At 47.6% G+C, this 25,635-nt stretch overlaps 1 protein-coding gene across 3 annotated transcripts in view; it reads right to left on the minus strand.

Annotated features, from left to right (window-relative positions):
- Positions 1-25,635, minus strand: part of LOXHD1 (lipoxygenase homology domains 1) — a 192,248-nt gene that overhangs the window by 73,140 nt on the left and 93,473 nt on the right. Inside the window, exons 15-21 of one of the 3 annotated variants that reach the window (XM_010386815.2) lie at positions 22,453-22,529; positions 20,560-20,756; positions 17,384-17,576; positions 13,820-13,980; positions 10,838-11,303; positions 10,205-10,359; positions 8,116-8,249 (exon numbers count right to left, since the gene is read on the minus strand). In XM_010386815.2, the coding sequence (XP_010385117.1) occupies positions 8,116-8,249; positions 10,205-10,359; positions 10,838-11,303; positions 13,820-13,980; positions 17,384-17,576; positions 20,560-20,756; positions 22,453-22,529 (1,383 nt within the window). Of the gene's footprint in view, positions 1-7,443; positions 7,526-8,115; positions 8,250-8,660; positions 8,815-9,927; positions 10,070-10,204; positions 10,360-10,837; positions 11,304-13,819; positions 13,981-17,383; positions 17,577-20,559; positions 20,757-22,452; positions 22,530-25,635 lie in introns of those variants that run through there. The other 2 variants (XM_010386816.2, XM_010386817.2) reach the window with 2 other exon arrangements.

Below are 25,635 nucleotides of genomic sequence, written 5' to 3' on the forward strand. Positions count from 1 at the left end.
TAGAAATAAAGAAAGAAGTGGAGTCAGAGCAGAGGAGGAGACAGAGCGTGTAGGAAGTTGGCGGAGGACAAGTACAGAGCGAGAGACACACACAAAGAAAAAGCCAGGGAGGGACAGAAAAAAAGTCAAAGACAGAAAGAAAAGATACAAGCCCTCCCATGCATACAAAGAGAAAATGCACAGAGAGTCTGGATTTCCTGGAGCAAAATCTCCATTGTCCCTGAGATACTTGCATCATGACTTTAAAGCCCCTCAGCATGCTCGCTACTGTAGAGAGCAGCACATCTCCTCTCAGAACCTGCTCCTTGTACCAACAGAACCAAAGCAGGAGTCAGGTATGGCCTGAGTGCTGGGCGTTCAGCTTCTATCCCCACAGTGCCAACAAGCACACATGAAGATTTAGGACACCAGGCCTACTGACTCCTACCTCTTCCTCCTCCAGGAATACATCTTGCTCAGCCAGGCTTCTGGATACCGGGAGGGGACCAGGCAGGGGATTTTTAGTGAATACAGGAGATGAGAGGAATGCAGGTGTTCTGAGCCAGATAAGCTCTCCACATTCCTAAACAAGGATGATGGAAGGGAAGAGTAAGGGCTTCAGTAAGCAGGAGGTTGAAACTGAGCATTGAACCAAAAGCTCGAAACTGTTAAAAGTATAAACTCCACTTGAAAGTAAAAAATTGAATGAGGAGATTGCAAATTTGAGTGTCGTACAATATAAATAATTTCATACAGAATTTCCCATTTTGTTTATAAGCTAAAGTCTGGACAACATCAAGTGTGAGTAAATCCTGGCAGAGTGGTGTAATGAGAAAACCATGGATCTGGAACTCAGGAATTCCGGATTTGTTTCCCTCCTCTGCCCCTAACAAGCTGTGAGATCCTAGGGATTAAACTGTACCACCCAGAAGGCTGGGTGAGATGACCTGGAAGGTCTTTTCTGTCTCAACATTCTGGGACCTCTAGGATCCCTGGAGGAATGGGAGATTCCAGAGGACAATTTTTGTTTGATAAAATGTAAGGGAAAAATCTTTAACAACTTTTTGTTCAATCCCTTCTGGAAATCCCACCCAACATATTTGCCACATAAAATAACATTCAAGAATGGCATCTATCTTTAATTATTAAGGATCTTATAGGACCCCCCAGGCCATCAATTAAAACATAAATCTTTGTTTCAGGGATGGGAATAGAGGTAGAGAAAACATAGAATATCACATCAAATGTGGATGAAACTCAGGACACTAAACGTATTTCCAGCCTTTTTTTTTTTTTTTTTTTTTTTTTGGCATTTGCCTCTTTGTCTTTGAAACTGAGTGCATTAGACTTTATTATAGATCTTAAAAATGCAGCTAGCTAGAGTATTAAAAGAAAAAGAAAAGTAGCACAATCTCATTTAATCAACAAGCCAATAAATTCGGACAGGGTGACAAAGTAGTAGAGCCAATGATTAAGCAACTTAACAAAGATGCCCTAATTCAAGACAACATACTCCCAAATATCCCACCATTTCTGTCATGTATCCTGAAACCCAAACATTAGAGGCTCATAGCTTTTGATGCTGAAGGACGCTGAATTTTTAGGTTATTTGTTAATATACATGGAATCCCTGGGCTGTAAGGGATTTTTAAGAGTCAGTGTGTGATCTGCCAAATCAGTTTTCCACTATAAGGATGATTACAGAAGCATATGTTGAGGAAAAGCTTCCATCAACCAGGGTCCCTGAGTGAACATACTGAGCAAAATTCCCTGATACCCTACATCAGACATATAAGTGAGAAATAAATTTTTGTTGTGTTAGGCCACTGACATTTTAGGCCTGTTTGTTACTTAGCAGAACCTAGCCTATTCTGACTGATACAACTTGAGCATTAGTCTCAAATAAGTGGTAATTGAACTGATAAGGATGGAAGAGTTTGCTCAGGGAGTGTATTTGTCTGTTCCTCCTACTGGGAAAACTATGACCCCATGAATGCAGAGTCTGCTTACTCATTGTAATATCCACAGCACCTGGCATACAAGGCACTCATAATATCAATAGAATTGAAAGGCATTGTGTCCTCTGGGGGTAAATCTTTCTCATCACCTTTTTCAAATTTCCTGAGATAACTCCTAAGTTTCTCAATTAGCCACCACTCTTTCCTTGAAGATGCACTTTCTTTATTCTAGTATTCGTTTGCCTAAGGTGGTGGCAAACCTTAGACTCCAGGAATTGTCTGAGCAGCACAAAGGAGGGAAGGAAAGACTAGCCTCTTTTTATTCTAAATGTGACACCACTATTAATAAAAAATATCAACCTAGTGCCTTTGTAAACTGTCATTTTTTTTTTCAGAGTGGCCAAGGAGCAGGGCCTCTCAGGCTAGAGAAGGCAGGAGGAGTTCAAACATGAAATTTCCTGATTTCATAATTTTGTAAAAAGCCTGGACCAGTGTAGTCCTTTACCAAAGGGACATGAGGCTGTGGGCAGAGCCCAGGTTGACCCAAGGGAGACCTCAGATCCCGGGACACGCCATTCAAATCCATCTAAAAAGGTTTACGGTACATACATACAATGAAATGTAATTCAGCCTTAAAGAGGAAGGAAATCCTGTCACGTGCTACAACATGGATGAAGCTTGAGGACATCAAGCTGAGTGAAACAAGCCAGATACAAAAAGACAAATTCTGTAGGATTCCATTTCTATGAGGCCCCTAGAGTACTCAAAGTCACAGAGACAAAAAGTGGAATGGTGGTTACCAGGGGCTGAGGGGAGGTGGAAAAGGGGAATAATTGTTTAATGGGTATAGTTTCAGTCATGCAAGATGAGAAAAATCTGGAGATCTGACACACAACAATGTGAATACACTTAACACTATTGAACTGTACGCTTAAAAATGGTTAACGTAATAAATTGTATGTTATGTGTTTTCTAACACAAATTTTTTTAAAAAATACAACTCACTTGAGGCATAAAAACAAAAACAAACGAACAAACAAAAAACCATTCACAGCCCACAGTTGCAAACCAGCACTAAACAGGCTTTCTCATATAATCTTGATCACTTTTTGCCAGCCTGGGACTCCTATAAAGGACCTCAAATATCTTCCATTTAGAAATAAGAGCATTTTCTTTTTGGCAATTGAACTGCAGATCAATAAACTTGTACCCCTAACCCCCTCCTCCCTGTGTTTTGACCATCTTAGGCTCCTCTGCTCTCCAAACAGCCTCTGAGGTCAGGTGGGCTAGGAGCGGTTCTGCTGAGACCCAGACTGCCATCTCCCACCTGGACAGCACAGCCCCTGGACCACACGGAGCTCTCCCTTGGGGTGACTCTGCAGGGAGCCAAGGCCTCCATGGCTTTATATCTTCTCCCAATCCCTTCTGCTCAGGCCAGCATCTCCCACCAGTGCCTGATCCCAGTTGGCATTCTCCTGCTTCTGGCTTCTTCTTTGTGAAATTTGGCCAACCAAAAGCCTGGGTGTGTTTTCAAGCTCCTCAGCATGGCTTTGAATGCCCTCATCTGCTCCTCTCCAGCCTCCCTTTCCATTTTTTCCTGTTTCCCACCCCTTCACGTCCCTTATGTACCAGACAAACAGAATTACTAATTCCTTTCTGTGTGTGCCCCTCAATTGCCTAATTCTGTGCCACCTGCATCACATTTTTTTTTTCAACCATTTCTAATGTTCTTTTTCCCAAGCACCAAACATCCAAGGCTGCTGCTCATGAAGGCCCATCTCAGATGCCATCTCGTCCTGAAGATGCCCCCAACCACGACTCCCTCCTCTCCCTGAGGTCACCCCTGAGACAACCACCACTGTCACTGTGCCTTATAGTCACCTGTGTTTTATCTCCTTCACTTGGTAACAGTGCTAGCTCCTTAAGAATAATCCCACATTCCTGCAGCCTTTCCCAGCTGTCAAGCCACTTTTCCATGTTAACTAATTGGACTCTCATTGCCAAGGGGAAAGAAGCACTGCTGTGTCGCACTGGGATCAGGCAGGATGCTGGGCCCCTAAACACATTTTCTCATCTAGTCCTCATGATGATTTCATGGGTGAGGTTTATTATGCCCGTTGTACGGATGGAAGGCCTGAGGCTCAGAGGACTTCCATAGGCCACATAAGAGTGGAAGAGAAAGTACTTAAACCTAAATCATCAGCTTCCTAGACCATCACAGTTCCTTTATTCAAAAACAGAGTCATATCTGAGGAGCTATTTAACCCCCAGCACTTAGCATGGCATGTGTTTGTCAAATTAATGAATAAATCAACAAATTAACCATCATTTTTATTCATTAGTGTATTTAATAAGTATTTATGGTATGCCTGTAGTGGGCCAGACACTCTTCTAGGTACTGGGGTGGACACAGCAGTAAATGAAACAAATGAGGTCATTAACGACATGGAACTTACATTCTATTGTGGGGAGATGAGCAGTGCCTAAATACACCAGCTCACAGTAGGTCAGATGATAAGCTGATATAAAGAGAAATAAACAGAGAAAGAGAAATGAGGGGAAGGGGGTATGCTAGGCCTCACTGAGAAGGTGACATTTGAGCAGAGGCCTGCCTGAAGAAAGCATGACAGGGAGCCACTGGGGGAAGGACTCCTAGGGAGTGTGGACAGCAAATGCAAAGGCCTTGAGGTGGGGCCATGTCTGTTGGGTTCAAGGAACAGCAAGGAGTGAGCAAGGGGGAACCAGAATAGAGAGATGAGGGGCATAGAGCAGACCTGCAGGCCAAGCAGGCCACCAAACATGCTTTGGCTTTGACTCTGAGTGACCAGGAGCTTCTGTAGAATTTGGAGCAGAGAAGTGGTGTGATCCTGGTCACTGGGCTGCTGTAGTCAATAGAAGGGCCTTGGGCAAGCAGGGTGCAGGTCAGGAAGCTTCGAGGGGGCGGGGGGGGGGGGATGGTGAAGATAAAGGGGATGAGGTCGGACTCATGCTCTTCTGATGGAAGGCCCAACAGGTTAAAGCCAATGGACTGGGGACAGGGCATGAGTGGCAGAGAGGCATCCAAGAGGTCTAGTCTGCATGCAGGATGTTGACTGGACATGTCAACAGTAAGGGAGATGTGAGTGTTCTCAAATCCTTTTGGCTGCAAAAGCCTTATTTCTGAGCTCATAAAGGTCATGGAGAGCCTGGGGAAGGCCCTAGGTATTGACAGAAAAGGTGATGTCTCTCCAAGAAAGGGGAGATTCACTATTCTGATTCGGTTTCTTCTGAACTTCTATAATTTTTTGTCTAGCTCCCACAGTAGGCTTTGCATAGTTTCTCTTGGCTTGAAGATTGTTAAGGCCAGCTCATCACAGAGCCTGACGGACTGCTACTTCAATAGCAAAGGAAGCAAGGACTGTCAACTAGCCATGCCAACAGAAAGGGATGGGGAGAGAAGAGGAGGAGATGAGGGAAGGGGAGAGTGAAGGGAGGAAGGAAGAAGACAAGGGGAGGGGGGAAAAGAAGAGTAATGAGAAGACTCTATTCACAAGAGCAATAAAATATAATATACCTGAGCATAAACTTAACAAGAATGTGTAGCAGTTATGTGTAGGAAATTGTAAAGCATTACTGAGGTACATAAACAGCTGGATAAATGGAACAGTGTACCGGGGGGTAGCACTTATTCTAAATATGCAATTCTCTACACATACACTTAATGGCATAACAATCAAAACTCCAAGAGGATGTTTTTTTTCAAATCACTTAATGTCTTGATTTGAAAAAGGCAAGAATAGCTAATATTTTTAAAGAATAATGAAGGGGGACAAGTACTGACAGGCATTACAATAGATTATAAAGCTATAATCATGTTTAAATTGTTGGGCTAGCCCAGAAATGCCAAATCAGTGGCAGAGAATTACTAACCCTGACAGAGCTGCAAGAAGAAGCCGGGGATGTTCAGTTTGTCCCCAGCCTCACCGTTCTGCGGCATCTTTTCCTTTCCAAGCTTAAATGCCTTGGATTTTCAGAACATCTTAAGAAGTTAGGCTGGCAACATGAAGCCCATTTATCAGAAGAGGAAACAAAAGCCCATAAAGATGGCATGACTTGTCCAGGGTGACCTGACAAGTTTCTGGCAGAGGTCAGACCCCCGGTCAGGACCCTGGCTCCCAGCCACGGGGCTGTCCTACAGCCTTCATGTGGTGTCACAATGATCTCACAAAAAAACATGACAATGGGCTGTCTGTGAGCTGTGGCTCAGTGTTCCCTCGGGCTGGTAGAGTAGGGTGGGGTGGGAGATGGGAGAACCCTGTCACCCCCTGTCCTGCACAGAGGGGAGCCCAACAAGACTATGGGCTGGGAAGTTGATTTAATTCAAGCAAGGTTATTGGCTGGGAAGCTGATTTAATTCAACAAATATTTGTTACTGGGAACTCACTATATTCTAGGCACTGGCAGGCCCTCAGCAGCCCCAAAACCCACTCAGGATCACTCATGCTTTCTTCTCCGTCCCACCCCACTCATACAAGAGGACTTCTCTCCTTTCTCTTGCCACTGGGCCCCTTACACCCAAGGGGCAACGTGGCCTAATGGAAAACACATCCAATTCAACATGGACAATCTGGAGTTCTGGTCCTGGCCGTGGCACTGACTGATTCTGGGGCTATGGCTTCACCTCCCTGGGGTGTGGATCTATGGGAAGATATAACACTCTCTTCCCAACCCAGCTCATGTGGCAGCTGTGAGCCTCCAGCAGGGGTCAGCAAACTATGGCCTTCAGGCCTAATCAGGCCTATGCTGCTTGTGAACATCCATAAGCTATGCATGAATTTACATTTTTAAATGGCTGGAGGAAAAATCTAAGGAAGGATAATATTTTTAGACATGTGAAAATTATATGAATTTCAAATATCAGTGTCCATCTGATATTTGAAATTCATATAATTTTCACATGTCAAAACGACACAGCCATGTCCAATCATTTAGGTATCATCTATGACTGCTTTTGTGTTACATCAGCAAAGCTGTTGTTCCAGAGACCAAATGCCTGCAAAACCTAAAATATTTACTATCTGGTCTTTACACAAAATGTTTGCTGACCCCTGGTATACAATATTAAAAGAATGTACTAGAAGTTGCTTTATACGTGGAGAGGCTTATGGGTGAGCTATGCCTGGGCATGGAGACTGGACCAAGGTGGGTCTGGTAGGGATTAGAAATCCTGTATCTCTGAACAGATGGACCTCAAGAGTTGCTGGTCTGGGAGATCTACCGGACTGTCATCTCACAGAGCAGGTGATACTGGGGGCTGCCAATGAGAGAAGAGGGAGAGAGGCAATGCCCATCCAACCTGCAACACGGGGCAAACCTGCTCTGGTGGCCATGACAGGCGACACAGCCAGCCTACCCTCACTCTCAGATGTGACCCAGCCCACCCTCAGCCTCAGACATCACAGCCAGCCCACCCTCAACCTCATACCCGGCCACCTTCATTCTCAGATGTCACCCAGTCCACCCTCACACTCTGACGTCACAGCCAGCCCACCCTCACCCTCCAGTGTCACAGCCAGCCCACCCTCAGCTTCAGACATCACAACCAGCCCACCCTCACCCTCATACCTGCCCACCCTCATTCTCAGATGTCACCCAGTCCACCCTCACCCTCTGATGTCACAGCCAGTCCACTCTGACCTTCTAGTGTCACAGCCAGCCCACCCTCACCCTCCGACGTCACCCAGCTCACTCTCAGCCTCAGACATCACCACCAGCCCACGCTCACCTTCATAACCACCCACCTTCATTTTCGGATGTCACCCAGTCCACCCTTACTTTTCAATGTCACAGACAGTCCACCCTCACCCTCCGACGTCACAGCCAATCCACCTCACTCTCCAACATCACATCCAGCTCACCCACACCCTCAGGCATAACCCAGCTCACCCTCAGCCTCAGACATCACCCCCAGCCCACCTTCACCCTCATACCCACCCACCCTCACTCACAGGTGTCTCCCAGTCCACCCTTACTTTTGGATGTCACAGCCAGTCTACCTCACCCTCAGGTGTCACCCAGCCCACCCTCGCCCTCCACCATCACAGCTGGCCCACCCCCAGTCTTCTTCCAGGACTACCTCAGACAGGCAGACATGGCCTCCCTCAGAGCAAGACCCCTCCCTGACCCCCGCCCCACTCACGTGATCTCGTTGTTCATGTCGGTAATGTCTATTCTGTCCAGGAACCAGCCTGCTCTGTTGCCTGTGTTGTCATGGCGAATCCGAATCTTGGTCAGGGCCCCCAGGTCAATGGCATAGATGGTGAAGGTGTCTGTCTGTGAAGGGCCAAGGAACACTCAGTGGGGTAAGACCTACCCCTCCCCACCTGTCCATCAGCTCCACCCTCCCAAGGACCAGGGCAGCCAGGCAGAGGCCAATGGTGAGACCCAAAGCGACTGTGGGGATGATGGAAAATGTCACTTAGTAGTCTGGTGTTTGGCCTGCACGATTATTTCCCTAACTTGTCCCTGCCAGGTGATCTTCTCACTCTCATTATGTCCAGGAAGGTGGAAAGAGGAGAGGAAGAGTGAAGGTGACCTTGAGAAGCAGATGAGAAGATAGGTTGGCTGGATGCCCACATTTGTGGTGGGTGTTTTGTGTGCAGGAGAGGGGGGTGCACTGAAACCCTCTGCTATGTGTGCAGGTGTGTGCATAACCTGCTTCAATCACATATTTGTATTAAGTACCTGCTATGAGCTGGTGCTGTGCAAATCCAAAGTGATTGACAGAAACTGAAGACATATTTGCCCACTGTTTAGGTGTGAAGAGGGCCATGTGGATCACACCGTGTGAATGCACACACTATTCTATGTGCGGGAGGAAGCAGACCACACCAGGACCCTATAAGTAAATGAGGTCTTCTTGGATATAACTTTTTTGACTCTTAATTTTGAAAAAGATTTTAAATCTACAGAAAACTTTCAGAAATAGTATGATGAAAGTTCATATACCTTCATTTAGATTCTGCACTTATTTGTAACATTTGCTTTCTCACTCTATGCCATCTCTCTTGCACTCTCTCTCTTGCTCTATGTTTTTCTAAATCATTTGAAAGTAAGTGGCAGATACCATGATTCTTCTTCCCTAAATTCTTCAACCTGGATTTCCTAAGAACAAGGATATTCTCATATAATCACACTAGAATGATCCAATTCAGAAAACTTAACATCAACACAATGCTATTATCTAATATACAGTCCGTGTGCAAATTTTATCAGTTGTACCAGTCATGTAGTCCTCTATAGAAATTTTTTCCTAATCCAGAAATACGTGGCTAAAATTTTTAGAGGAAAACACTGAAACACAGAAATAAACTACATCCTCAAGTCATGGGGAAGATTCTTTAAAGAAAAAGTAGGGGGCCCCTGAAATAAATCAAGCAATGAGCCCAGAAATATGTTAATTAATTTAGTTCATTTTTTAAAATCTGTGTTAATGAGAGAACTTGGCTTTGGGTAGAGGTAGGAATGGGAAGGGTGAGATAAGAGATAGTTTTCTAGCCAGGGGATATTATAAAATCTTGAAAGACAAAGATGATGGCTTTATTTTTCATGATTTTCCCACTACACCTGGAAGAGTAAGGTATGTGAATTTCTTTTCATGAATTCCCAATGCATTAGGATACAGTTCTGGCTTCTCAGCCTGTCTCTTAAGCCTCTCATGACCCCACCCACCCCATACCCTAAACTGGTCTTATCCAAGCTTATCCACTGGGGCTCAGCACTGACCACAGCTCAGCTAAGAGACGCACTGTCCCAAACTGGCCTTCCCCATTTCCACCTCCATGTCTTTGCTCATGTGGTTCCACCTTCTGAGAACATCTTCCACTGTCGCCTTTATATGTCTACACCATGCTCAGCTGCCAAGGCCCAGTTTAGGTTGCTCCTTCCCCCCAGTTTTCCCCAAGACACCATCTTGCGGTGAGGACTTCCTCTTGAACCCCCGCATCCCTACCGAGTGCCCCAGCATCTGCCACACAATGCCATTATCTGTTTGTTCCTGTGGGTCAGCTGGCCTGTGGGCTCTATGTGCTGGGGCCCTGCCTGCAATTCTCTCATAACCCCCCACAAAACATCAGTGTTACTGAAGAAGTACTGCCATGAAACCTGGTGGGATGAACAAGTCACACTGCCAGACACAGCAGCCATTGTGCTGGGATGGGCTGCCATGGTAATCTCAGAGGGCACCACACCTACAGCACCCACCCAGGAGCCAGAGACCCTCACCCTACCTGCCCCTGCTCAAATTTGTTGGACTTGTCTGACTTCTTCAGGGGTCGTTCACCTGTGTCCCCATACTCCTCGCCGTAGATAGTTAGGTAGACGTTGGCATCAGTGCCAGCCTTGGGCACATTCCCCGTGATCACCTGGACCTCATAGACGTTTGCTGGAGACACAGAAAGATGCAGTGTGGAGGGCCTCGGGGCCATGGGGTGAATGGACCTGAGGCATAGCCTCTCAGATCCAGCCAGATCCCAGAAGAGGAGGGATCTTCAGATGCCTCTACGCTAACCTGGGACTGAAACTGCCCCCAATCCCAACCCCAGACTCCTTCACCGTGAAGCCAGCAGGCAGCCCTCCTACTTCATGTCCCCCCAGTCAATTGTATTGAGTCATATCAGGGCTCTTCCCAAAGACATCAGTTCCTCCTGAGAACCTCAGGAAAAGTGCCATGCTTATCCCCAAGCAGCAGTGTAAATGGTGGGATTTCACATGCAGGTCAAGAGAGTTATTTGGGAACCATGATGGGTGCCTACCTATTTGGCCTACATGTGAGGGGGATCTAGGCCCCCTGCCCCCAGTGGGCCTCCTTTAGGGGAACTGTCTGACCACTGCCCCACCCCCGGACCCCACCCCCTGCTTACGCTCAGGACCCGGCTTGCCAGCTGGCACCAACTCCACGACAAGTTCGTTGTCCTCCTTGCCCCGGGCCAGCCAGCGGTGGGCTTCGAACTTGTGCTGCTCAATCACCTCCTGCATCCCCGGCTCAAACTCCTCCTCTTCCTCCTCTTCTTCGGTCTCCTCCTCCTCCTCTGATGAGGACTCCTCTGATGAGGACGACTCCTCCTCCTCCCCCTCCTCCTCTTCATCGCTGCCCTTCCTCTTCTTCTTCTTCCTCTGCAGCTTAGCCTTCAGCCGCTCCTTCTTGAGCAGCTGCCGCAGCTTGTCCTTCTCCTTCTTCTTCCGGGCCTCCTCCTCCGGCGTGAGGTCCACCTCCCGCACCACCAGGTGCCGCAGCCACACGGTGTCCACGAACCAGCTGGGCCCGAAGCCCTCGCCTGTGTGCCCGAGCCGGAGCTTGTAGACCTCGCCCACGTCGGCCGCCTCCAGCTGTTCAAAGGGCAGGGCAGTGGCTGTTGTGGCCCCAGCATCCTCCTCCCAGCCCCCATTCCCACCCCCAAAGAGCCAAGCTCAAGGCCTGTTTGCTGAGCTGTAGGATGGAGAGGGCTGGGGCCTCTGTGCTCAGATCCTTCCACCAGCTCCCTCTGTCTGGCCACACCTGTCTTGGTTCCGCTGGGATCAACTGGCCTCATCCCCCAGTCAAGTTTATTTCTTCTAACCTCTGTGGTGGCCAAGCTGGTCTCCCTCTTCTTCTCTCTTAAACATATATGCCTGCATGTATACACACACACACGCGCGCGCGCGCACGCACATGCGTGACTCATTCCTATGATTTCTATGTCCCTGTTATGGCTCATATAGTTTCCTTACTTAGCCTGCCTTTATCCCCTCCTCTACTTGTAGCTAAAATCTATTCATTCAGGTTCCTGTGTTTCATTACTTTTTTTAACTTTGTGCCTCTGTGTTCTCTTTACAAAAATTTTCAGTGTTAACCATATATAACTTTCATAATAAGCAAAAAACAAAAGTACTCTTTTTCAAAAACAAAAATTTCACCCACACCCACAGAGGCCCAAGCTCCTTCCTCCCCCAACCCTGAGCACATGGCCTCAGCCTGACTGCATCTTCCCCAAGAGCACAGAGGAGGTCCAGGGTTTAGCTCTGGTGCCGGTCTGGCCTGGATGCCCTCTTCATCCTCACGAGCTGGTCTCTGCCCTCTTGATTATTAGTTCCTTAAGGGCAGAGACCATCATTTTCAGTCTCTACCAGGATGGGCATAGCACACGACTGGCACAAAGGGCAGTGATGATGGCGTCATCAACTCTAGATCATGAGGCCTGAGCTCGGTCCTGAGCCCCAGGCTCTGAGGAAGGACCCACATGGAGGTGGAGTCTGGCCCGTCCCCTGCAGCACTCAGGGGAGGGCTCACATGGGGGTTGTTGCTAGTCAGTGTCCTCCCAGGCTTCCTGATGCTGATGAGCCCCTGTCTGGGGTTTGACCCTTCTCAAAGCCTGTTCCCACCAGTTCTTCCACTGAGTGCCAGGGCGAACTGAGGCCAAGGCTGTCCCATGAGTTCCACAGTGTCCTACAATTCAAGTCCAGACCTAGATGAGAATTCAGGCCTTCTGGCCCCCTGTTCATGAGTCCACAATGTAGCCAATAAACCACCTTTGCCAGGAAATTACCAATCATGGCAGAGCCCAGGGCCCCTGGGAGAGCGGAATTTATCCTTCTCAGCTACTTAGGGGAAAGGCTCTGGACCTTCTTCAGTGCTTTAGCTCTCCTCTTCAGCATTTCCCAGATTACAGCACCCCTGCAATCAACCTTGCCAAGGAGGCCGGCTTGCTGCACCCCTGGCCTCCCTCACATCTGTCTGCCCAGCCGTGCCTTCATCCACCACCATATCCAGTAAATTGGCATCCAGAAGACATGCTATCCTGTTCTATCTCCATAACTGGGCACTCCTTCCCAAGTGCATTCCCTGACGTTGACTCTTGATCATTATAGGGACTGTGAAGCCAGCCAGGCAGCTTTATAAAGCTAGGTTTTAACTGATGAGGAAGTGAAGGCTCAGAGAGCTAAAATATTTGGGCCTCTGCCTCCTCAGCAGTGTATGAGGGCGTCTGGCTCAATGAGGCTCCCTCCAGCTCTGATGTTCTAGACACTATGACCCTGGCCCAGGTCCCAGTTCAGCCAGGACTGTCTTCCCTGGGCACTGGGTAAGATTCTTTGCTGAAGGCTAAGGTGCTCCTGGCATGCAGAAACACAGGGCACCCAGCATGAACATGCTGCCTGCACACATACATCTGCACATGCACACACACTGTCATATCTATAACTAAACATTCCTGTTTCCCCTAACGGGCACCACCCTTGTATCCTCCTCTCTTGCCAACAACACGCCCACATTCTCATCTCTTTTTTCCTTCTATTGAAAGACTTGGAAAGGAAGAACGGAGACCCGGGACACTCAGGAAACAGCCATAAAATTCCAGGTCTCCCAGTGTCCTGGCTGGGAAGCATTTTCTTGATATGAGGCTTGAGAGAACTGTAGACTCAGAGGCCACAGGACCAGGAATGAGTGGAGGAACCACAGCCTTAGTGCCATCTTTTGCCAGATTAGAATTACCTGCCCCCATGGTTCTCAGGGTTGGCAGCATGTTAGTAATCCCTGGAGGAGCTTTTAAAAGTACACCCAGAAAATATATCCCATCCCCAGAGGTTCTGATTTGTCTGGTGTGGGGTGTGCACCAGGCAGCACTTTTTTCTTAAAGCTCCCCAGGTGATTGTAACATGAGGCCAGGGGTGGGAACCACTGATCTAGTCCAATCCCCTCATTTTAGGCCAAAAGCTCAGGTCTGGAGAGAGGAAGCATCTTCCACCCAGCTGGAGGGAGGCAGCCCATTCTCAGGTGAGTATTGACTGAGGAAATTAGTACACCCAGGGAAGCATCTTGGTGTCCACTGGGACTGCTGTTGGCACCCCTGCTCCTCAACCCCACATACCTGGAATGTGTCCTTGGATGCCCGTTCAAAAACTTTTGAGCGGCTGGAGAGGAAGAGCACTTCTGTCTTGCCTTTCTCTCCATAGATCTGCATGTAGACTCGGGCACTGGTGCCTGCGCCACCCACGTCTCCTGTCCAAATCTCAACCTCATAGTGGACCACTGGGTGGGCACATGCAGGAGAAGTGGAACATTTAGTAATAATAACAACAACAATGATAGTAACAAAACAAGCCTTTCCTTAGCCTGTTCCAGGTGCCTGGTGCTTCACAGCCATTCACTTATCTAATCCACTCCTCAACATCCTGAGTAAGCACAATCATTCCCATTTTGCAGGTAAACAAACTGAGGCTTAGAGGAGAATAGGTGGTGGAAGTGCCAAATCTAAGCAATCAGACACATATCCCAGTCATCCTCTGCACCACATGCACCAGGAAGGAGGAGGAGTCACATACCAGCTGGCGATCCCTGCTGTGTGCCTGCCTGCTACGGTTTGCATGTTTGTCTTCTCCAAATCTCATGCTGAAATGTCATTGCCATTGTAACCATATTAAGAGGCGGGACCTTTAAGGAATGATTAGGCCCCCCAAAATGTTTATGTTGAAGCACTAACCCCAGGACCTCCGAATGTAACTATATCTGGAGATAAGAGTCTTTAAAGAGGTGACTAGTTTAAAGGAGACCCCCAAGGGCAGGCCCTAATCCAAGCTGATTGGCATCCTTATAAGAAAAGGAAGTTGTGGCACACAGAGAAACACCAGGGATGCAGAGAGACACCAGGGATGCGGAGAGACCAGGTGAGTCCACAGTGACGAGGCAGTCCTAACCTAACACAGTAATGCAGAGAGCAGTGAGCACAGAGAGAGCAATCCATCAAAAAAGGAGACTCACTCTAGAAAAAACAAGCTCTACAAAAGACAAAAAGCAATTATCATAAGCTAGGTGACTCAGCAGTGAATAATATTGACATACTTATAATAATATAAAAATTGAACACTGATTTAGCTGTTTTGAAGGCTGGAAGGACGGGGAGAGAGAGAGATACAGTGAGAGTGAGTGAGTGTGTGTGTGTGTGTGTATGCGCACCACCACACACACATGAGGGCCCATACAAGTGCCTGTGTATGTTAAAAGAGCTAAATCCTCCGCTTTCATAGTAGGAAGTCAATAGATAATGTCCAAGACTGTAAAATTAAAAAACTGAGACCAGGCACGGTGGTTCAGGCCTGTAATTCCACTGCTTTGGGAGGCAGAAGGATTGCTTGAGGCCAGGAGTTCAAGATCAGCCTGGGCAACACAACAAGATCCCCATCTATACAAAAATAAAATAAAAATTGAGGGGTATGGTGGCATGTGCCTGTAGTCCCAGCTACCCAAGAGGCTGAGGCAGGGGAATCGCTTGAGCCCGGGAGTTAAGGGTACAATGAGTTGTGATTGTGTCACTGCACTTCAGCCTGGGTACCAGAGCAACATCCTGTCTCTAAAAAATAAATAAGTAAAAATTGATAGGTATATTGTTTAAAAATATGGAGCTAAATTTCAGAGGAAAAATCTAAAGTAAGGTTGTTGCCATTGAAAAAGAGGGGTGGGGTAAGGGGAAGAGGTGGGTAAGGGAACTATTGCTTTTTTATCTTCATCTTTATCTTTATCGTCTTGATTAATATCTATACTACTCTGATGGAATTTCAGTGTTGATTTATAAAATGAGGGAAGGAGTTGATTCTCATACTGGCAAGTGCCATTACAAAGCATGTGTATATAAAAGCCCTAAAGGAACTTGCAGGTTGCTTGGGGAGATTAGACACACATATGAAAAGATATTCAAAGAGTTCTGGGAGCGAGAGAGGTGATTTCATACTGGGGTTCCCTCTCAGGGAAGCTGCTGTGGAAGTGAGCCTTGGGCAGTTGCTTTCAGGGCCAATGTAGAAATGCAGAGGTGAGGCCGGCATGGTGGCTCACGTCTGTAACGCTAACACTTTGGGAGCCCAAGGCAGATGGATCACTAGGGTTCAGGAGTTCGAGACCAGCCTGGATAACATGGTGAAACCCTGTCTCTACTAAAACTATAAAAATTAGCCAGGCGTGGGGAAGCACAACTGTAGTCCCAGGTACTCAGGAGGCTGAGGCAGGAGAATTGCTTGAATCCGGGAGGAGGTTGCAGTGAGCTGAGATTATGCCACTGCACTCCAGCCTGGGTGACAGAGTAAGGCTCTGTCTCAAAAAAAAAATAAATAAAAAGCAAGAAATGCAGAGGTGAGAAGGGACAGTCTCTGTGCCAGGCTTTGGTCCCACTGTCTTCCTTCTCAGAAATGTCACCATCCTATCCAAAAAGGCCCTTCACCCACACCAGTGCTAACCCTTTATCCTGTTTCATGTCCCTCCTGGTTGTTCACTGGCATTATCCTATTATTGTCTGTCTCCCGTGTGGAATATAAAGCATTCGAGAGCAAGGGTTTCATTCGTTTTGCTCACAGCTGCCTCCACAAAGCTCAGAGCAGTGCTGGCAGAGAGAAACCCTCAAGAGACAGTCATTCCTCAGTATCTGCAGGGACTGGTTCCAGAACCCCCAAGCATACCCAAATCTGAGGATACTCAAGTCCCTCATATAAAATGGCATAGTATTTGCATATAACCTACACACATCCTCCTATATACTTTAAATATCTCTAGGTTACTTATAATACCTAATACAAGGTAAATGCTATATAAATAGTTGTTATACCGTACTGTTAGGGAATAATGACAAGGAAAAAAGTCTGTATATGTTCAGTACAGATGCAGTTTTTTTCTGAATGTTTTGTTTGTTTTGTTTTGTTTTTGTTTATTTTGTTTTTTTGAGCGGAGTCTCGCTCTGTCGCCCAGGCTGGAGTGCAGTAGCGCAACCTCAGCTCACTGCAAGCTCCACCTCCCGGGTTCACACCATTCACCTGCCTCAGCCTCCCAAGTAACTGGGACTACAGGCGCCTGTCATCATGCCTGGCTAATTTTTTTGTATTTATTTAGTAGAGACGGGGTTTCAGCGTGTTAGCCAGGATGGTCTCCATCTCCTGACCTTGTGATCTGCCCACCTCGGCCTCCCAAAGTGCTGGGATTACAGGCGTGAGCCACCGTGCCTGGCCTCCAAATGTTTTTGATCCTTGGTTGAATCCACCGATGCAGAACCCACGGATGTGGAGGGCTGACTGTGTATTTTTTTGAATAAATGAATGAATAAACAGTTTTATCACCTCAGCCAGTCTTCATCACAGAAGACATGAACTAGGTCTCAAACTCCTACACAGGGTTGAGAGTGTGCATTTCCTAATAAAGTCATTTGCTGCCTTTAGTCCAGAAAAAAGTATTTCATCCTTGGGGTCCTCAGTTTCCTCATCTATAAAATGAGCCCTTCTTTCCTATGAGAACCATGGTACCAGAGGCAGTGAAAGCCCCCATGTTCCTCCCTGCAGGACCATACCAGCAGCACTTGTCAGCAAGACCCACTTTGCTCCATGGTCCCTCCTCCTTCCCCTCAGCCCCATCCCCCCATGGGAAACAATGGGTGGTCCCACCACAGCCTCCTCCATACATTTCTGGATCTCCACCACCTCGCTGGGATACAGCTCCACCTCCAGACGCCCATCAGCCTGGTTCTTGTCCAGCCAGCGGTTGGCAGGAAAGGTGTACTGCTTGCCTTGACGGGGCACACGGATCTGAACGCTGCCCAGGAACCAGCTGGCATGCATGCCGGTGCTATCGTGCCCAATCACCAGCCGGTTGATCTGAAGGAAACCCGAGTGAGGGTGAGCAAAGAGCCAGTGTGTAGAAACCTCCATGCCCCCATCCCTACCTCCCAAACACCAGCAAAAACAGCACTACTCAACCCAGGTCTCCAGTCCCCAGGAGAGGGAAGATCCATGGAAGAGTTGGGGTCCCATTCCTGCCCCACCATCAGCCAGCTGGAGGGCCAGGGCATCACCTCACCTGCCTGGAGCCACCATTCTCTTCTCCTAAGCCCAGCACACCTCCCAGGGCCATGGTGAGAAACAAGAGGGGAGTGGAGGTGACAAGAACTTTGAAAGCTCCACTAGTACTTAATCACATTAGGTCATGGCCACGTGAGAAAGCAAATGTTTAAAATGTTTGCCATCACCTTCCAATCACTGTGTTATTGATTTGGTTTGGTTTTGAACAATACACAGTTGTATATATTTCTGCATTGCTTCAACATACCCATCCTGAAGGTGACAGAATATCACCCATCCTGAAGGTGACAGACTATGCAGGCAACCTCTCAGTACTCTGTGGTTCTGTAACCAATTCCTCTCACTCTTGGACCCAAGAAACACTTTTCTTTTTCCAATAACACTCTATAATTGCTTTGTGATTTTGCATTTTAACATCTTTGCCCCCAGTGGCAACATAGAGAGGAGTGCAGATGATCATATCACCATCCTTATATGTACTTGGTTTTTCAATGTTTGGATTGCTTTTATGTTTTATTCTTTTTGAAATGCTGTATACAGAGCAATTTTAACATCAGATGTAATTATCAGATGGCCTTTGAGAACCCTTGCAGCCCTCAGATTTTCTCTGTGATGGTTTGAAGAGGTGACGTTAGCCATAAGTCTGGTGCCAAAAGGCCAGATTTAGAAAACTGTCCATGCAGGCCTGCTCTCACTCTTCTGAGTCCTAAGTGCCTCTTTGCAGCTGGTAATGGCAACAATGTCAGAGTTAAGTGCATGCAGCCCAGTCCCATGGAATTGTCAGAAGAAAACCAGCTAAGCTTACAAAGCCTGAGAGCCCTCTGGGTGCATGTCAAGGGACAGGGAAGAGTTTTGTTGTTCTTCTGTGGTGCCAGGACTGTGAAAGTCCCAGGGAGGGATTGGCTGAAAGGGTAAACACAGGGTAGGTGTCTGCTATGACTGGATGCTCCCTAAGGGCAGGAACTAGCTCAGTTCTACAACACTTCACACCTGACGTAGACTAATTGTTCAGTAGCATTTACTGAGCACTTAGTATGAGCCTGTGGGTATTATTCACATATTTAATGCTAATAACAACCCCATTAGGATCCCATGTTGTTATGAATGAGAAAATGGAGGCAAACAGAGATTTAATAACTTATACGTGGCAGGTAAGTGGAAATGGGTCTCAAATATGCAGTTGGCAGCCAGAGCCCATGCTCTCAACCTCTTGGCCACACTGCTTGTTAAGGGGATTTCAGAAACTCAGGAAGAAGCTTAAATGCCCTCCCACTGCCGCCCTACTCTTCCTAGAGGTCTCATTTACATGCCAGCTGCTGCCCAAAATCCTTTAGTAAAGGGAACAGCATTTTCACTCTGCAATTATTGATTAAGCTTAAAATGTAAATACATTTTGATAAACAAAAACACTGATTTAAGTTCATTAACCTCAAGGTATAAATGGCTGACATCAGATCTTTCCCTTGAGAGAGTTTTGATGGGAGAAGAGATTCCTAGGACCTGAAATAGGGTTGGACTTCCAGAGATGGAAAGGGCAGGAAAGATAAGGTTCCAGGTAGAGGGCTTTTTACCATCTCCATTTCCACCAAGCCACACCCTGGGAGCAGCAGGTAGTAATGCAAATCCCAGCTCAGTCATTTCTAGAGATATCCTCAATCCTCAAGTCTAAGATTTAGAACTGTGTTTCTCCAGGCGATGTCAAGGAAGATTCTCACCTTGGCCAAACTCTAGCCAGGCTCCTGAACCGTTTCTCAACTGAGCCTCAATCTTGGCCTATAAAGACTTGAACAAAACACTAACATAGTTTCTAACAGCTCAAGTTCACATCCCTAGGGTGACCCTAATCCCCCTTACTGTGCCTGCCTTAGAAAACTCAAGGCTGTCAAAATAATTTACTGTTGGTTCCAGCCAGCACCTGAGGGTAGGGCTTCTGTCTGCCAGACTCTTGTAGGATAGGACCCTCATACCATAAAGCATCAGTTAGCAAACCCAGATGGGTTCCACAACCCACATGGGCTGACCTCCCCATTACTGCTTTTTGTGTTTTTCCCCTGACTCTACTGAGCCCCTGATTACCCTCCCCCATTCCCTCATCCTCCCTTTAAAGAGGCTTCCAAACCTCTGCACAAGCCTAAGCTGGGTTCAGTTCACACTGGCCTCTTTTCCTGATTGTGGTGGTAGATTACTGATTAAAGTCTGTCCTTGCTGCTTTACTGTTCAGCTTTCTCTTTGATGAAGTGCTTAGACCTCTTGCAGCAGAGATACCTGGAGCCTTGATCTGGAGGCTCTTGGGTTCCATCTCCCAAGGCAGAATCTCTCAGGTGTGGCCCAAAAGTATGCACTGAAACAAGCTTCCTGGACCCAATTCTGATGCACACTCAAGTTTGAAATTAGGAAGTATTTTTAGCCCCTTTTCTTAGTCCTCCCTTCTCTTTTCCTTCCCTGCATTCAGTGTCTCCTTCTCCAGTGTCTGTGACCCAGGTACATTGGTCCTGAATATGTAGGTAAATAAAATGTTGAGGTAACACCACTAAAAATACACATTCCACCCCCAGAAAGGCTCTGGAAGCATCACCACTGTTTACATATCTTCAGCTGCTCTAGGTCACAGCTGAAAAACAATATACCTCACTTATTATTCCCAAGTGGACGTTTTTTCTTCAAAATGTGTTTACCCCTATGTACATGAGGGTGTGTGTGTCTGTTTGTGGACATATGTGTGAATGTGTGTTGGGGAATGGGTGGGATGATGTCACATGGTCTTGGGAAGGAGACTTACAGTTCCAATGTTCAGGGTCTCGAGGGTGAACTCGTCCACCCGGCCACGTTCAAAGTAGTCTTTGAGGTTGTTGTCAGAGACAAGAAGAACTTGCTTGATGGTGTCAGATTTATCCCCATAGAGCTTGATGTAGACTCTAGAATCTGTGCTGGCCCCAGAGACATCCCCAGTCTTCAAGCTGATGTGATAGCGAAAGTCTGAACAGACCAAGGCAGAGGGAGGAAGGGAAGAGGTTAGTGCAGGGGGTGACAGGAAGCAGGATGCCTGTATAGGAGGGCAGCATGGAGCTGGAAGCTTGTGGGGAACACAGGCTGGGAATTGAGAATCCAGGCTCCTGCTCTAAGCAGCCCTGCAACTTGGGGCAGGGGTTCCTTCCATCTCTGTGAGGCCTCCTCAAACACAAACGCAGAATTCTAGTAGGTTCTCTCTCTGCTCCAGAAGGTGTAAATGGGCTGAGAGCAGGAAAGTGTGTAAATCACAAGCAAGAACATCACAATGTAAGAGCCCGAAAGGATCTCCCACAATCAACTGATCTAACTTCTCTGACAGTGGACAAGGAAACTGAGACAAAGGAAGGATCGATCTTTCCAGACATTGTCTAGAGTATTATACACACAGTATTATTGCTAAGGATTCTGACCTCAGTTTCACAGGCAAGGAATCTGAGCCTCAGAAGGTCATGTGCTTGGTGCAAGATGGCAACAGCGAAGAGGTCGCCAGCCAGGAGTGAAACCCTCTTGAAGCCCCCTGCTTTTCACTGGGCCACCACGAGGGTGTCACTCCATTTTATCAGCCAGGAAGGTCTGCATTATCTGTCTTCAGGGATAAAAACACCCGAGGAAAAGGTGAGTCCTGAAATAATACAAGGCAAGACCCCAAGTCCTCCAGGCTTGTCCCTGGGTGTGTGTGTGTATCTTGGGCAAAGAGGAGGAAGCACTGGAAAGGTGAGTGATGCTCACTCCCAGGCCTGCCACTTACTGCCACCGTAGGGTCCTCCCACTAGGAAGAAGGATTTGGAGAAAGTCAGCTGAGCACACCCTGCCTGGGGTCCAGCCCTGGGGAAGGCCAGACCTGCAGGTCTGGTCTAGATCAGCTCCATTAGTTCCACCCAAGGGCACTTGAGGAAATAGCTTCTGTTCTTGCTGAAAGATGTAGTAGCAGGAACTGGGAAGGAGACCTCTTTCTTATACTATTTTCCATCTAAACCAGCGATGCCCAATCTTTTGGTTTCCCTGGCCACAGTGGAAGAAGAAGAATTGTTTTGGGCCACACAAAAAATGCGCTAATACAAATGATAGCTGATGAGTTTTAAAAAATTGCAAAAAAGCTTTATGTTTTAAGGAAGTTTACAAATTTGTGCTGGACTGCATTCGAAGCCGTCGTGGGCCACACGTGTGCGGGCTGTGGGTTGGACAAGCTTGATCTAAATGCTTTCAGAGGCTCTGACTGAGGAAGCAGGGGGTCAGGAGGTCCTGTCCACATGGTGAAATCGGGGCTTGCTGGAGTGGGAAGGACAGTGACATAGACAGAGATACCCTGGGTACTGGTTCCAGCTCCATCACTGACTACACAACTGGGTTTGCTGGGGTTGTGGAGGGGGAAGAGGGGTCCCCTTACCACCGGCATGGGTCATCTCCACTCCTGGGTTCCTTCCCGGATCTTAAATTCTGTAACTCTGAGACCAGAAATGGGACACTCTGGTTCAAATTCTGCAGTCTAACCTTAGAAAAGGTCAGATATATATATATCTTTAGCTGCTGGGTGGCATGGCTCATGCCTCTAATCCCAGCACTTTGGATGGCCAAGGTGGATGTTTTCTTGAAGGGCTTAGCTGAGGGAAGGCCCCTGTCTCACCAAGGGCACACCCAGCACCTGGTCATCAGGACAACTCACTCTTCAGTGTCGCATTGCTGTCACTGGGTAGCAACTCTCGGACCAGCTGCCCATCGTCCTTATCCTTGTCCAACCACCTGGTGGGCAAATGGGGGGATGTTAGCTCTTTGAGTGGTGCAGGCAGACAATCAAAGCTTCACCCATTCATGCAGAGTCACTAGGGAGGCCTAGAGCTTTGACTTTAGCAAAGTAAAATGATTCTATGGGAGCATCTAGCAAACCATCCTAGCCTGGAGTGGGAAAGGAAGACTTCCCAGAGGCGGTGGTGTTTGGCTGAGATTGGAAGGAGGGCAGGGAACTCCTTGGGGAATGGGTGGGGATGATGTCACATGGTCTTTGGAAGGAAACCAGCAGAAAAGGGAAGAGTATCCCAGAGGAAACAACATATCCTGGGATGGAATACAGCCTCCAGGAGTTGAAACAAGATTATGTGGATGGATGCAGTGAGAGCTCGCAGAGGAGGCTGGAGAGGGGACAGGTCGCATGATGTAGGGCCTTGGCAATCACTGTCAAAAGTCTGTCCTGAAAGCCATCATTAGCATAGAGATCAAGCATCTCTTTTTCTAAAAGCTTTCCATCCTCACGGCACCGTACTGAGGGCTCTGGGGTGGGGAGATGGAAGAGAAGATACGCTAGGATACATAAGGCCCAGTCCAGGCTATCGGCAGCCTACTTAAGAAGACAGGATAGACCAGCTGAGGCACTGAAGACCAAGACAAGGATAGGTATTGGACCAGAGTAAGTTGAGGGAAATGAGAAGGGCTCAGTGATCTGAGTCCTCAGGGATAAATGAGAACTGCCTTCCAGGAGAAGCTGGAGTTGTACCCTGCAGGGCTGCAGATTGATAGCTGTGACTCTTCAACATGTTGGAGTGAGCCACGGTCCCATCTCTCTGCTGGTCATCCACCAGGGGGAAAGGTATGGGGCAATTTACCTGAAAAGCACCTACACACTGGGCACAGAGACTCAGCCTGAGAAATCAATCATGCAAGCATGAGTTTTCTAAGCCCCAGCACTCAGGATGGTTTATGATGGGGCCCATGGCAGTATAGACACCGTTCATTGTTCCCCAGGATATTGAGGAAAACAAGACATTTGCGTCTCAACCAAACCACCTCCCATTTGTCTGTGTCTTGGTGCTGGTCTTTGCAGCCCACTCCATTACCCTACTGAGAGGGAGGCAACTCCTCTGGCTACAGAGCCCGTAAAAGCCAAGGCACTAATTCCTCCATAGTCTCCCTGGCATGGAGCTCAGGCCTCCCCAAACGGCAGTACTCTCTGCTAATAGACCACTCCTCTCTCCAAGGCTGACAAAAGCAATGCTGTGGTCACTCCCAAACCTTCTCTTTCACCCTCCTTCCCAAAACACAAGATCCGACATTCCCAGGAGACCTTGCTGTCAGTTGGCTATTAGCTAACACTAAAATATTAGCCAACAACTAGGCTGTTACTTTTCCCAAGGGCTTTGGTGCTGTGAATCTAGAACACAAGAAAACCATTGGCGACTCCAAGACATGAGGATACAATGGTGAAATCCTAGGCATTGATGACAGGGGAATTTGGGAACTCAGGGCTTCTAGAGTCCCTGAAATCAACCTGTTAAGAGCCTCCCATTCTGTCTCCCTGGCTGAGGTCACCCTGGCATGGAGATTGCAGAGGGAAAGGTTGTGAAGTAGGCCTGGGCACGCATTCACAGGGCGGGGAAGTGTGGAGAGTCAGCAAGCCCTCAGTCATCTGAAAATTCTACCTGCACTCCCCTCATTCTCCACCACTTATCCACCCCCAGCCCCTCCCCAGCAGCAAAAGGAAACCATGACTTGTCATTGTGTTTCCACCTAAATACTTTCAGGGTATTAATAGATATTTCCAAATATAGCCAGTTTCTTTCAGCTTCAAACACTTCAGCCCAGTTTCAGAGTGAGATGTTGCTAAAAGGATAAGTCAGTCTGGTGGTGATTTTATTACTCTTTCTCTGAGCTCACAGGCGTGTGTGTGTGTACACACACACATACACACACACCTGATCCTAGCAGAAATTCTGATAAATAGACCTAGTTTGTCCTGCTCTCCAACAGAGTTAAAATAACAGCTCAGGTGAAGAAAGAAGCAGTGTGCATGCTCAGGCTCCAGTTCCTGATTTTTCCAAGTCCCCTGGGTCCTGAGTTGGCAAATGTCATCACTACATGTGTCAGCAAGACATAAGAACCCATTTTCTTAAAAAATGCATGCACTGTTAAGTGTTTGGGGGCAGGGAGGACTCTGGGGTGTTTGAGGCCTCTGCTCCTCTCCCGCCCAGCCATCAGCATCATCGGCATCACTGTGTCTTTAATGGGCCCCTTTCAAAGTGCAATACCCTCAACCTCACCATAAGATACATGCCGGCCAGGAAGGTGCAGAAGACCAGACAAGGGACTGGGTCAAAGTCACAAGGCAGGTGGGCGGCTAGACTTCTGGTTCTGAGCTCCCCCAGCACCATGTATGTGACAATGCAGTGTGCACACACCAACTTCTTCCTCTTCCCCTTTCCGGGCTCCCTCTCCTGGCCTGCCCCAGAGCTCGGCCCCACTGTTTTCTTTATACATGCTCTCCCTAAAGGATCCCCTGCATTTCCCTAGCTTTAAATTTTAGCTCTATGCTCTCATTCTCTGAATTCATTTCTCAAGGCCCAACTCTGTATTGAAAACCGAACACATCCCAACTAGACCTCCAGAGTCCAACCTTGTCCCCACCCCTCAGTTCTCCCTCCCCAGGATCCCCATTTCAGTAAATGGCATGACCTTCAACTCACCTATCAAAGCAAAAGTCTGGGGCTTTCAGTTCTAGCTCTTTCTCTGTCTCTTATGGGCAAGGCCCATGAACTGTCCCTCCAGGGTCCTCTCTGGTGTACAATAAGCCCCTTCTCACCACCTTCACTGCCACCACTAAGGGCCAAGCTGCCATGTGGTGAACTGAATTGTGTCCCCCCACCCCACCCTACCCCATTCATACATTTAAGTCCTAACCTCCAGTACCTCAGAATGTGACCTTATTTGGAAACAGGGTCATTGCAAACGTAACCAAATTAAAATAAGGTAATTAGGGTGACTTTTCATCTAATCTGACTGGTCTCCTCATGAAAAGGGAAAATTTGGACATAGATACATAGAGAGGAAGATGCTGTGAAGAGGCACAGAGAGAAGGTGG

Source organism: Rhinopithecus roxellana, chromosome 21 (genome assembly GCF_007565055.1).
Source record: "Rhinopithecus roxellana isolate Shanxi Qingling chromosome 21, ASM756505v1, whole genome shotgun sequence".
Lineage (NCBI taxonomy): Eukaryota > Metazoa > Chordata > Mammalia > Primates > Cercopithecidae > Rhinopithecus > Rhinopithecus roxellana.